The sequence below is a fragment of the Pseudochaenichthys georgianus genome, chromosome 12 (assembly GCF_902827115.2).
Source record: "Pseudochaenichthys georgianus chromosome 12, fPseGeo1.2, whole genome shotgun sequence".
NCBI classification, from domain to species: domain Eukaryota; kingdom Metazoa; phylum Chordata; class Actinopteri; order Perciformes; family Channichthyidae; genus Pseudochaenichthys; species Pseudochaenichthys georgianus.
In genome coordinates, this window is record NC_047514.1 from 26,726,908 (window position 1) to 26,741,393 (window position 14,486).

Sequence of the window (14,486 nt, forward strand, 5' to 3'; positions counted from 1 at the left end):
AATAAGACAATAAAAACATGTGCCATAAGTTAAGGTTAACATCAAAACAAAACACAGGCAACAAAGAGTCCCAAAAGGAACAAACAAAATAATAACTTCACATCTCAAGGAGACAAAAAGCCGATCAAAATGACAGTTTCATTTTTTACATTTAGCAGCACTTTTTTCAGTTTGACATGCTGTCATATCCTAAACTCTGAGCTCATCACTGTTGTCACTTTTCTGTGTAAATCTACGTATTACTTACATGTTGAGTGTAACATGATGAGAAAACAGGCGAACAAAAGCAATTAACTCCATGCTGTTTACATTGCTGCTGCCAAGCTCAATTTCTATGTTGTCATTTATAAATAAACTGTGTGCACTTGCCTAATGTGATACAGCATGTGCAAAATGAGAGAGATGTAGAGAAATATCAATAGAAAATAATAATATGAAAGAATGGATAATACAGTGTTTACTTTTGTCATGCCAAAGGCAACAATGTGTTCTTGGGTTGCATTATGGAACATAATATGCTATCGAATAGCATTCCTTGGAACACATCATATCAATAAAATGAACGTAACGTTTAAATACGAAATGTAATTAAAACGATTATATTTATTTAATTACACATTTTATAAGAGTAGAATTATTCAAAAGTATATGTTGTTGTAGTTACCGTCCCTGACTGCTAGAGGCAGCATTTCACCTTGAGGTTCTCCCAAACTAAAAGACGAGCAAGGAAAGCCGCTTCCTGTAAGGTCAAAGTTCACCAGCTAGCATAGGAGCTAACTTCTTCCCGAAAAGACAATTCACTGTCAAAATGGATGTAAGTCAAGCGAAACAGGAACACCTCCTCGCCTTAAAAGGTATTTTAAACTTCTTACAAAATCCTAAAGATAGCGAGTCTAGACGTTGTTTTATAGGTAAAACGTGGACATAAATATCCCAGTTCAATGCCTGGTTTTCATTTGTTGTTGCTATCAGCTGCTAATAGCGCTAGCTGATACAGTAACACTTTTACAGATAGCATGCAATCCATGTAGTCAGACAGGTGTATCTTTAACTAGTGAAGTGTTTGTCGCTATTGGACCTCATTGCTGAGATCGAAATACACTCTGAAGCAATGTATTAGAGCAAGAGTCATACCGTATTACCAGCTATGACGTTGTGAGCTAATTTATCTAAGTGCAATAATGTTATCTGATGAATGAGTGAATTACGCCCTGAAATACTCCGTAGCTTTGTTATCTTTGATATGTGTCTGCAAGCGTATATACTTTTGTCAATGTATTATTAGTACTTACTTGGAAGGTTACTGACAGTCAAATGATGTGTCAGGAAACTACTTGGCCAATAAACCTGATTCGGTTTTGTTATTATATTATCAAATTACAGTCAAACATTCACCCTTTCAATTATGTGTGGACTCCCTAGAAAACAAACCATGTCCAAGCTAATTATTACCCTACGATTAGTACTTTAGTCATGTCACCAGGATATGTGAATCTGAGTGGTAGAGATTACTTTCAAATAAGAGCCAAATATGTCTAATCACTAACCGATGTCCCTTTACTTTACAGTGATGCGATTAACAAAACCAACACTCTTCACAAACCTGCCCGTGACATGTGAAGATCGAGACCTGCCAGGTAAGCCTGAGGAGCTGCAGAGACACACAATCATTCATAATTGAATTCTCCATTTAACAGATCGATAGCAGAAGAGGGCAAATTATAACAGGCTTATTTCTGTGGTCCCACCATTTAAACCAGGGGTGTCAAACTCAATTTCATCGCGGGCCACATTAACATTATGGTTGCATTCAAAGGGCCGGTTGTAACTTTAAGACTATACAAAAATATATATAAATATTTATAAAATAACGTATTATATATTACATTATTGCCTCTGCATTGGATTATTTTCGGATAGGGTAATAACTTCATAATTAACTACGTCTAAGTCTAGGGCAAATAATTGCAAGTCTTTTCAGTGAGAATGTCATTTAGAAAAACATGTTGAAAAAAGTCAAATTCTGAGAAAAATGTAAAATTTGAGATGCATTGTGGGACATGTAGTCTATGGGCAACGTGCTTCTGTAAATCGGCCTGTAACCGTATAATAAACATATTATGTTCTTTGCAAGCTCTTGAAAATGTAGTCACGGGCCGGGTTTGGCCCCTGGGCCTTGAGTTTGACACCCCTGATGATTTAAAGGCAACAGGAGGCACGATACCTGCATTAGCTAAGGGGTTTTTATATCGCTTCCTCCGATGAGGATCACAGGGCTGTCGATCTATTGATTTTTATATTACAGTGAATGTCATACTTTTCACTTGTTGTGGTTGATATTTCAGTGTCCTTAAGCAAAGACAAGGAACAGATAGAAACAACCTGCCTCTGGACTTGAGTACATAATAGACAAAACATAATACAACTGTGCTATTGACTATCAGGATGACTATTTGTACATATAGTACACGCAGGCTATGCATCCAGCAGGAGGTCGGGATCACTTCAGCGTGCGTGTCGCCAAACTGAGCCGAGCCACACGGCCTCCTCTCTTTCTTGGACACCATCACTATTAGAGATTTACACTCTCAGAACTTTCTCCCACATTTAGCTGGCAGGCCTCCTGAGAGCGTCACGGCTTATTTCCACTCTGATTAATGACAGCAAGGAGAAATGTGTTAGCTGGTAACTGAAGTCATGACACAGCCTAAATCATGAATAGGACCTTTCTAAGGGGGTCGCTATTTATACAAGAGTAGAAATGAAGTGAGGACTCATCTTAGGTCTAAGTCTTAAGATAAATGAGGTGAATATGACATTAGAAACATCAATCTACTTGACTCGTTGCTCTCATGCAGCACCTGTACCTCCTGCACTCTCTGCAGACTCTTTCTGGTGCGCTTGGTGTTGAAGCAATAGGAGAAATAGTATTATTGTTGTAGTAGTCGTGTTAATGAGTCCGTTGGAACAGCATAAGATCTATGTGACATGCGAACCACATATCACCCCTCAGGCTCAGACTGTTTGAAGCCTGATGTTCAGAGGGGCTGTGTTCCTCTCTGGGATCCTCCCTGCCGTGCACACAACCTTTATAAGAACATACCGTATAATACATCCCTTCATGCTTTGGGCAGACTTAACTGTTATGTTGATGATTCCTGCACACCAAGGAGCAGCAGAACAAAGAAATACAAACATGCTCACGAAGATGTGATCACAATTCAGTATATTCACGGGGAAGGGATAACACCTTGCTGTGTCAGAGCCGTGTCTACATCGTATCTTTGTACACAGTCCACAACAGACAGGTTTGGACGCACTGTGATTTTGGCAGCTCATTGAAACACATTCAAGTTTATTTTATTGATACATTTGCAACCACTTGCATTTAATGCACAAATAACATAAATATGTGGATGTTGCATCCAGTACAGGTGTGTGTAATATTGTGACCAACTTCACATATCTTTAGGTCACATTCATGCACCGTGACATCAAGTCAATTTCCTCGTACGTGTGAACCTACCTGGCAATAAACCCGTTTCTGATTCTGATCTGATTCTGAAGTATAACAGAATACACTTTATATTATATTACTACACTGAACAAAAATATAAATGCAACACTTTTGTTTTTGCTCCCATTTTTCATGAGATGAACTCAAAGATCTGAAACATTTTCTAAATACACAAAATAACCATTTCTCTCAAATATTGTTCACAAATCTGAACAACTCTGTGATAGTGAGCACTTCTCCTTTGCCGAGATAATCCATCCCACCTCACAGGTGTGGCATATCAAGATGCTGATTAGACAGCATGATTATTGCACAGGTGTGCCTTAGGCTGGCCACAATAAAAGGCCACTCTGAAATGTTCAGTTTTATCACACGGCACAATGCCACAGATGTCGCAAGTTTTGAGGGAGCGTGCAATAGGCATGCTGACAGCAGGAATGTCCACCAGAGCTGTTGCCCGTGAATTGAATGTTCATTTCTCTACCATAAGCCGTCTCCAAAGGCGTTTCAGAGCATTTGGCAGTACATCCAACCGGCCTCACAACCGTACGTGTAACCACACCAGCCCAGGACCTCCACATCCAGCATGTTCACCTCCAAGATGGTCTGAGACCAGCCACTCGGACAGCTGCTGCAACAATCGGTTTGCATAACCAAAGAATTTCTGCACAAACTGCCAGAAACCGTCTCAGGGAAGCTCACCTGCATGCTCGTCGTCCTCATCGGGGTCTCGACCTGACTCCGGTTCGTCGTCGTAACCGACTTGAGTGGGCAAATGCTCACATTCGATGGCGTCTGGCACGTTGGAGAGGTGTTCTCTTCACGGATGAATCCCGGTTTTCACTGTTCAGGGCAGATGGCAGACAGCGTGTGTGGCGTCGTGTGGGTGAGCGGTTTTCTGATGTCAATGTTGTGAATCGAGTGGCCCATGGTGGTGGTGGGGTTATGGTATGGGCAGGCGTATGTTATGGACGACGAACACAGGTGCATTAATGATGGCATTGTGAATGCACAGAGATACCGTGACGAGATCCTGAGGCCCATTGTTGTGCCATTCATCCACGACCATCACCTCATGTTGCAGCATGATAATGCACGGCCCCATGTTGCAAGGATCTGTACACAATTCCTGGAGGCTGAAAACATCCCAGTTCTTGCATGGCCAGCATACTCACCGGACATGTCACCCATTGAGCATGTTTGGGATGCTCTGGATCGGCGTATACGACAGCGTGTTCCAGTTCCTGCCAACATCCAGCAGCTTGGCACAGCCATTGAAGAGGAGTGGACCAACATTCCACAGGCCGCAATCAACAACCTGATCAACTCTATGCGAAGGAGATGTGTTGCACTGCGTGAGGCAAATGGTGGTCACACCAGATACTGACTGGTTTTCGGACCCCCCCAATAAAGCAACACTGCACGTTTCAGAGTGGCCTTTTATTGTGGCCAGCCTAAGGCACACCTGTGCAATAATCATGCTGTCTAATCAGCATCTTGATATGCCACACCTGTGAGGTGGGATGGATTATCTCGGCAAAGGAGAAGTGCTCACCATCACAGATTTTTTCAGATTTGTGAACAATATTTGAGAGAAATGGTTATTTTGTGTATAAAGAAAATGTTTTAGATCTTTGAGTTCATCTCATGAAATATGGGAGCAAAAACAAAAGTGTTGCGTTTATACTTTTGTTCAGTGTAGGTATGACTTGTCCCTTGAATTAACGTAAAAACTCACATTTAAAATCTTTGAAAAATCCTCTGGTGCGATGTATAAGTAATTGCTATCATTTTGGCTCAACTGCTACTGACACAACTGTAAACAACATATATTACCAGATGTATATGTTTTCTGCTACTGTCATATTGTGGAAGTCGAAATGATCAAGAACATTTTATTTTGAGTATCGTTTAAGTCCACCTTTAATGATTGGAACATGTTAATGCCTGAATACATTGCTGCTGCAACAAAGTCATTTGCTAATTTGGGATCAATAGCGTACCATCCTATCTCTATCCGTCCAGCCTTCTAATAAGTGGGCACACGTTTTTTATACCGGCCAAATCAAAAAGAAATCACTTTTTGGACTTATATTACAATTGTGGTTTGTTCTGCGATATTGGAGCGAACCATTATGTCTGAAATGTTTCTTCACAGTATCATTCATCATCATCATCATCATCATCATCATCATCATCATCATCATCATCATCATCATCATCATCATCATCATCATCATCATCATTTGTCTTTTGTAGAGGGGTGTTTATTAAGTTGTGTGTAGGTCGGGACCTCTCTGCAGCGCTACAATACTTCCATCAGATATTTAAACACATGTAGCCCTTAAATAACAACGTGCTTACTGTGATTGAGATATTGAAATTGTCCATATTGCATTTTGACCAAATTCCTAGTCCTATTTGTTTGTTGGCTAAATGGCTTCTGCCTGGCCCAGGGATAATGATGCTGAGCGATATTCATCAACAGAGGCTGTATACACACTGTGTGTTCTCCCTCCGTAGGGGATCTGTTTGATCAGCTCATGAGGGAGGACCCGTCCACCATCAAAGGAGCGGAGGCCTTAATGCTGGGAGAGATGCTCACATTACCGCAGAACTTTGGGTAATAAATGCCGATCAACTGTTGGAGAATCATTCAATCACTTCCTGTTTGTTTGGAAGTGAAAAGATCTGACTTTTCCACCTCTCTGCATCACACAGAAATATTTTCCTGGGTGAGACCTTCTCCAGTTACATAAGTGTGCACAATGACAGCATCCAAGTAGTGAAGGACATTCTTGTGAAGGTACTGTAAAAGTAGACCTCCAGCACGTTGCATTGCACCTCCTGTTTGACCCAGCTGTGATGTCCCCTCCTGCAGGCTGACCTCCAGACCAGCTCCCAGAGGCTCAACCTCTCCGCCTCAAACTCTGCCGTGGCAGAGCTCAAGCCTGAATCCTGCATCGATGATGTTATCCACCATGAAGTCAAAGAAATTGGAACTCATATGTGAGTTTTCCAGTATGTACCCTCCTTTGCCCCTTCAACCATCTAGCATAGGTGTCTCTCTTCTAAGCGTCTGTGTCCTCTCTTCCTGTTCCCAGCTTAGTGTGCGCCGTCAGCTACACCACTCAGTACGGGGAAAAGCTCTATTTTCGGAAGTTCTTCAAATTCCAGGTGAGTTCTATTTGAGTGCTCTCGTTAGCTGACAGACTTTGGAATACTCCTGTGTAAGCTTGGAGGAGACCTGAGAAATGTCACAGGCCAACAACAGGGCGAATGCAATTACCATCGTCCCTGTGGATCTAGTGTCCTGCCGCCTCTCAGTTGGCAACTCTCCAAACGCCATTCCCTTCTTTAGCTTTACATTTCCAGTGTGGTTAGTCCTTTTCCCACGGATATTGATTATTGTTCTGCCGGATGGAGTTACAGTGTGAGAAAACCACAGCATTCAGTTTGCAATCTATTCTCCATCAGGTTTTGAAGCCGCTGGATGTGAAGACAAAGTTCTACAATGCAGAGGTAAGTCAAATAGCAGCACAGCATAACATGTAGAGCTCCTGTCGACACGCCGAGTATATCTGTTACCGTTCTGCAAATAGAAGAACTGTGCTGTGGGACAGCTGGAGCAAATACAACACGCTTCATATCATATTTCATGTTTAGCAAGGATCATTGCTAAATGCTAAGGGGGCAGCTCGTATAAGAATGTCTCCTGGAAAACACTCGTACCTCCAGAAATGTAAAAAATATAATTGTGTAATGTTTGAAGAGCTGGAGATCAAGCGTTTTCCTCTCAGAGACAACAAGCATTCTCATTGTTCTCATTCTCATACCAGTAGCTTTTCATATTAGCGGTGTGCTATTATTCATTGTCACCATCTTTGGCATGTAACTTCATTTGTTTATTATGTCTTGTATTTTATTTTCTCCATTAGAGTGACCTCAGTTCTGTGGTAAATGTTCCTCTGTTCTCATCGCTGAACATTAGCTTCCTCTAATCCTCTTCTGGCGCAGCTGGCTTTCTGCAGCCAATAGAAAGGTGCAACGTGGAACAATGGAAAGTCATCTGAAAAGGATAAAAGCCCTTCTAGATTGGAGACACATCCAACCTTGACATGAACTTTTCATTGTTGTTCTTTTGCCCTTTCTTTGGTAGCTTATGCTTTCTTGCAAACTCATCCTACACAGGGCTTTAAATTGAAGTGTGTGGTGTTAAACGGTGGTGGGCGGGGTGGCTCTGATTATCCACTGTATGGTCATCGGGGAAATGATGATGATTGTTCTTATTGTCTACGTATCAAGATAACATCGCAGGCGGTAATGAGGGGGTCTTGATATTAATTGTTGCATTGCTGGGTTAAAGGTGTAAAGCAACAGGCCGAGCGACTTGTTACGGTCATGGATTACAAACGCAACATTTCTTCTTCTTTCTTTTCTTTTGCAATGTTTGAGTTAATGAAGCAAGTACACGTGATTATTGGTAATGGATGGTGAGGCTTCAGGTTTGCTTTGGGATGGCTGTGCATGGAGCAGAGGCTACGCTCCCTCAGAACAGGCTGTGATTCATCTCCTATGTTATGGATTGCAAAGGCATGAACTAACCTCTGCTTCCCTCTCCCTGGATCTTACGGTATAGTAGAGGTTGCACTCAACATGTGAACGTTGTTTGGACCACTGAGTGATACTTTTCCAAAGCATCAACTAGTTGCCCACAATCCTGTTCAAACACCAGAGCCAGTTATCTTAGATGTAGGTTAAACAGTTCAAGTCATATCACTTTAGGTAAGTATCTCACCTTTTTTTTAAATAATATTAAATGCATTTTCATATTGAAATGCGATGTTATTAGTTATCAATAAAAAAACGAGTTGATGTTTGAGAGACCTCTTTATGGCCTGTGGATTGGTGCAACCCCTACTGTACTCACGCTGCTCAGCACTGCACTAACAATGTCCTCAAAGGTACACTGAGCAAACATAATACATTTATGTTATGTTTATATGTTTAATGTTAGTTCGGTCAAAATAAAGGTGATTAATTATGACTCTCACCACACTTAAAGTAGTTCAAAGGATATGTTCACATGTTATCTTGAAACATTGCTCATGTGTACATTCAAAGAGTTACAGCTGGTTCTAGTCATTCCTCCTGTTCATACTTTTTCTTTAAATCCAATGGACTACAACCATTCCTTTTGTGTCCCTTTGACACTGATATAAGGCTTCAGTCATCTGAGTTCAATCATGGGGGTAATTTAGTATAGTATAGTTCACATCTTTACCCTCTTATTCCTGCCAAGCTGCAACAGAAAGAAAGTAAAACAAGAATCATATTATATTAATAACTTTGCACACTTCAACTTGTATTAATCCCAGAGGGGAGACACAGTTGTGTATAACTCTGTATAGACTACGAAGGCATCGTTTGATTGATCTCATTATGTTCAGGAGGAAAAGGACAACTGTTGAAATGAACATATGGGTGTGTGAATGAGACATGAACCGACGTGGACCTGTCCTTTAGCACAGTAGGGTTTCCACACGCCTAACCCTCGTAATACCCAATAGCAGTGTACATGTTGCTCAGTTCACCTTGGAGATAACGTGTTTGTGCCTGATGGTGAGCAACACATATGAGTCAGTGACTGGAGGCTTCTCCGCTGCAGACAGATGAAGTGTTCCTGGAGGCTCAGATCCAGAACATCACCACCTCTCCCATGTTCATGGAGAAGGTCTCCCTGGAGCCCTCCATGATGTACAACGTCACCGAGCTCAACACGGTGGCAGGGGGAGATGACGGGTAAAATCAGCTTTCCATGTATATTCCTTCTTGTTAAGGTATACACATCAGCTTTGTACATCTTTGAACTTCCAGAGAGTCCACGTTTGGGAAAATGTCTTACCTGCAGCCCATGGACACGCGGCAGTACCTGTACTGCCTGAAACCAAAGCCGGAGTATGCAGAGAAAGCTGGAGTCATCAAGGGAGTGACGGTGATCGGGAAGCTGGACATCGTGTGGAAGACCAACCTCGGGGAGAGAGGGAGGCTACAGACCAGTCAGCTGCAAAGAATGGTATTCGGATTCTTTTATTTATTGTCCACTATTGCCAACATTCAGAGCATCCAGTGAACACATATGGCATCCATTCTTTAAGTCTGATTTAAAAAAGAACCTCTTCTGGGTTATTTTAGTAGGTTAGGGTTAAAATCTTTCTTCGTTACTTACATTCCAATCATTTTCATAAAGGTCATGTTTCAAGTGAGAACATGAATGTGTTTTTGTAGGACATGGAGTAGTGGCGTAACCGTCAGCCTCTTGTGGCTGAATTGAGTATTACAACAACAAAATCATTGCAATTGCAATGCATTTTTTATTTAAGAAGCATTGAAAGATTATCCTGGGGAAAAAACGTTGGTCATCTTTATGAGGTCATCAACACAGGAGAAAGAAATGATTTATTGTAATATTTCTTCATTTGTATTGTCTTTATTTCTGTGTTCTGCAGGCTCCAGGGTATGGAGACATCAGACTGTCTTTAGAGATGATTCCTGACACCGTCAACCTTGAAGAACCTTTTGACATTATCTGTAAAATCACCAACTGCAGGTAAAAATCCCCGGCCCAACATATCAAACAATAATTGAGAAAAAAAGACATGACCCAACAGCGTTGTCATGTTGCAGTGAAAGAACGATGGACCTGGAGCTGGAGATGATGAACACCCGGTCCATCCACTGGTGCGGGGTGTCAGGGCGACAGCTGGGGAAGCTCAGTCCTGGAGCCTTCCTCTCTCTGCCCCTCATCCTCCTCTCCTCCGTCCAGGGTCTGCAGGTACGATCCAAACCTTTAGGAAAAGTGTTGCTTCATATCCTCGTGCTGTTCTTGCTGTTCTTATAATCTGTACGTCTTTTGTTTCAGAGTATTTCCGGATTGAGACTTACAGACACATTCCTGAAGAGGACCTACGAATACGATGATATCGCACAAGTGTGTGTGGTCTGCCCATACACGAACAATGAGTGCTAGAACATTTTATTTGGCTTTTTTTGCATTTTAGATATGAATGGACCAACCTTGGGATTCTGCACATGAAGCTCACATTTCACTCTTTTTGCAACCTGATGGGATAATACTGTATTTTAAAATGAATTGTGTATAATATAAATCACTTTCTTTGAAATTAATGATGTAAATGGGCATAAATGTTAATAAAATCTCTGTGATCTTTGATTTCCTATGGCTTCCTATGGAACCTTTGTTGACTGCACTGAGCATATTTTCTTAAAAATGTGTGTTATAGGGATTTGTGGACATTTTAAACCACATATTTGCCACACATAGGAAGGTGATGAATACATTAACCTGTTAAGCCCCGAGCATTTAAGTAAATTGACCAAGATATTACTTCTGCAGCAACTGGGTGATGCTATCATCTCAATATGGACCAAAGTCTCTGAGGAATGTTTCCAGCACCTTGTTGAGTCTATGCCACGAAGAATTAAAGCAGTTCTGAAGCCGGTACTGGCAAGGTGTAGCCTACCTAATAAAGAGGCCGGTGAGTGAATAACAATCACAAAAAACAACCTGGTCTCACCAGAATGCGTGACTCCACCACGACTCCTTAACACCGCATTGCGTGGTGGAGTCACGAACTTTGTTACATTAGCGTGTCGGCACCACGCAAACAACCCCAATGTAAAGTGAATGAGGCTCCTTTGTCGTGGTGCACACACGCATTTCTACAACGTCCTGCAGTGAGCTTTTATTGTATACAACGTTTTTAAAATCTACTTTATAGCTTGTAGTAACTCACGGGAGGCTTCTTTTATTTTATTTGTATTCATAATCATTTTTATTTTTCGTCAGAATGTATTATGGTGCATTAGTTACGAATTTTTGGTCTCAAAAAACAGTGCATTGTGTGTAATACAACTGTGATTTGTATTAAATTAGTTAGTTTTTAAGGAAGGCCAGAGCTTCAGCTGTGTCCAATAGATTGTTCCCTTTAGTTAACGTTTTTTAAAAGAACATTATATTCCGATTTGATAATGTCCCCTTTATTGTATTACGGAGAGCAATGTGAGCGTCCATTCCCATTGGATAACGCAGGATTTTACACCCGGAAGTAAGTATTCTCTGTCGATTGATTTTACAGTGCTATCTGCACTACTCATCAACTCAAAAACACCAGATTATCCTTGTTGATTACACAACATTGATTGGTTTAAATTGTGTACAATGCTTTTGTAATTTTCCCCTTCGATTCGGAGAAACAAATATTTGTTCAGTTTAGGATGGCCGAAGACACTACACTACCCAGAATCCTCAGCTATTGTTCCGCGTTGCCTCAAGCTCTGTGATTGGTTGACCTCCAACTGCATTCCATATGAAAAAAAACGTTTCGTAAAAGATAAATCATACTTTATACAGCAGTGCTTGCTTTACTCTTTGAAAGTCATCACATGAATGCATTGTAATAAATGGTGCATAAAAATATTACACGTCTGTCGTAGTTCTGTATATTTATCTACAGAGATCTGGCTCAGAATAGACCGGAAACTATTCTTTTACCGTTCTGTTTTAATTTCACAATAAAGTTAGTAGTAATAATTTGTTTTGATATTATTGTTTTTTATTAACTACTCATGTTAAGACCATCTTTTCTGTGTTGCTGTGGGGTTTTTCCATCGCTTTTGTGTTACAAATATCAAAACAATAACTAAATATATCCGTCGTAAACTAAACCAGAAACAGCAGTATATTTTATTTTGTTAACACTGTAAACTTGACAGATTTTTAACCCAAACCACCTACTGGTTAAAGCACGTTATTACACGTTTAGAGTAATATTGAAATCTTGAAAAGGGATGTCCAAAATAGCAATTATATACAGTTTTTAATTAACTATTTGTAGAGAATAACGAGTAATGTATATACTTTATAGGGATCTGCAGATAAATATTTAGTCTTCTCAAGCACCAACAATCATTACATTACATTACATTGCATTTAGCTGACGCTTTTATCCAAAGCGACTTACAATAAGTGCATTCGACCAACAAAATACAAGCTTGAAGAAAACAGAATCATAAAGTACATCAGGTTTCATAGAGCAAAAACATTTCAAGTGCTACTCAACTGGCTTTAGATAAGCCAGTCCTCCAATCAAATATCTCTCCTGATTGTTGGCACTTGACAATCACCTTCCCTGAATTTTACTCAGGTGTAACTAAAGTCTGCTTTAAGGGTTGTTTATATTTCACATCATTAATCAGAATTTGTAAAGTAACTAAAATAAATGTAGTGGAGTAAAAATACCTGGTTAACCTTAAAGAAAGCCCTCAGGATTATAAAAGACCCCCATCACCCCAGCCACAAACTGTTCTGTCTGCTGCCATCTGGCACAACAGCCGCATTCTAGGAGAGGATGTGGCTGTTGTGGAGGACTACAGTACCTGGGAGTGCACTTATGGGCTGAACTGGAGGATCAACACTGACGCTGTGTACAAGAAGGGGATGAGCAGACTCTATGTTCTGAGGAAGCTGAGATCCTTCCATGTGTGCAGCAAGATGCTGGAGATCTTCTAGTCTGGTGTGGCCAGTGCACTCTTCTTTGCTGCGGTCTGCTGGGGGGGCAGCATCAGAGCCGGTGACACCAGCAGGATCAATAAAGTGATCCGGAAAGCTGGGTCTGTCATCGGCATCAAGCTGGACCCCTTTGAAGCTGTGGTGGAGAGGTGGACACTGGACAGGCTGTTGTCCATGATGGATAACCCACCCATCCTCTCCACCTGCAGCTGGACAGTCAACGGAGCTCCTTCTCCAACCGACTGCTGCAGCTCCGCTGTCACAAGGACCCATACAGGAACACATTCCTTATCTTACATCCGGACCAAAACCACCAGACTCAGGGACAGTTTCATCCCACAGGCCATAAGACTATTAAACACCTGAACTTTGAAATAACATCCATAACATTCATCTGGCTGCTACTTAGAAATGATTTGTCTAATATATCATATTCCAATCACTTGTATAGACTCTTATTGCACTATTTCACTTTTTTTCTTTTTGTATTGACTTGCACTATTTTTTCTGTGTATCTGTTTTATTGTGTTGCACTGTTGGAGGAGACGTTCGATTCCTGTTTTGAATTGTGTGCCGTCGATGGGTTTCATTCCATTTCAAAATGCTGTTTGTCGCTCAGCGTAAACTTCAACATTGTCAAGCAAAGCACACGTCCCAAACGATAGCTGAGGATTCTGGGTAGTGTAGTGTCTTCGGCCATCCTAAACTGAACAAATGTTTGTTTCTCCGAATCGAAGGGGAAAATTACAAAAGCATTGTACACAATTTAAACCAATCAATGTTGTGTAATCAACAAGGATAATCTGGTGTTTTTTAGTTGATGAGTAGTGCAGATAGCACTGTAAAATCAATCGACAGAGAATACTTACTTCCGGGTGTAAAATCCTGCGTTATCCAATGGGAATGGACGCTCACATTGCTCTCCGTAATACAATAAAGGGGACATTATCAAATCCGAATATAATGTTCTTTTAAAAAACGTTAACTAAAGGGAACAATCTATTTGACACAGCTGAAGCTCTGGCCTTCCTTAAAAACGAACTAATTTAATACAAATCACAGTTGTATTACACACAATGCAGTTTTTTGAGAACAAAAAATCGTAACTAATGCACCATAATACATTCTGTCGAAAAATAAAAATGATTATGAATACAAATAAAATAAAAGAAGCCTCCCGTGAGTTACTACAAGCTATAAAGTAGATTTTAAAAACGTTGTATAGAATAAAAGCTCACTGCGGGACGTTGTAGAAATGCGTGTGTGCACCACGACAAAGGAGCCTCATTCACTTTACTATACCCGCGTTCACACTGCGGTATTTTTCCCACAAAGGTTCATGCGAACTCTTTAGTTCGCATGAACTAAGTACAGATC

General features: G+C 40.8%; 1 protein-coding gene across 2 annotated transcripts; it reads left to right on the forward strand.

Annotated features, from left to right (window-relative positions):
- Window positions 1-728: 728 nt before the first annotated feature.
- trappc13 (trafficking protein particle complex subunit 13) lies at window positions 729-10,756 on the forward strand. Of its 2 annotated transcripts, XM_034095959.1 has the most exons (13): window positions 729-854; window positions 1,569-1,637; window positions 6,041-6,140; window positions 6,239-6,323; window positions 6,399-6,526; window positions 6,622-6,694; window positions 6,995-7,039; window positions 7,456-7,473; window positions 9,186-9,319; window positions 9,395-9,593; window positions 10,027-10,127; window positions 10,205-10,352; window positions 10,440-10,756. In XM_034095959.1, exons 1-13 carry the CDS (start codon window positions 809-811, stop codon window positions 10,545-10,547), a joined length of 1,254 nt encoding a protein of 417 aa, XP_033951850.1. In that variant the 5' UTR covers window positions 729-808; the 3' UTR covers window positions 10,548-10,756. The 2 variants fall into 2 exon arrangements, with proteins under 2 accessions (XP_033951850.1, XP_033951851.1); XM_034095960.1 differs by lacking the exon at window positions 7,456-7,473.
- Window positions 10,757-14,486: the final 3,730 nt, after the last annotated feature.

Excerpts from the sequence above, each read along its gene's own strand:
- trappc13 (XM_034095959.1), top strand. The coding sequence starts at position 809 with ATGGATGTAAGTCAAGCGAAACAGGAACACCTCCTCGCCTTAAAAG. Across the intron at positions 9,594-10,026 it reads CCAGTCAGCTGCAAAGAATG|GCTCCAGGGTATGGAGACAT; the intron begins GTATTCGGATTC and ends TGTGTTCTGCAG. Across the intron at positions 10,353-10,439 it reads CCTCCGTCCAGGGTCTGCAG|AGTATTTCCGGATTGAGACT; the intron begins GTACGATCCAAA and ends CTTTTGTTTCAG.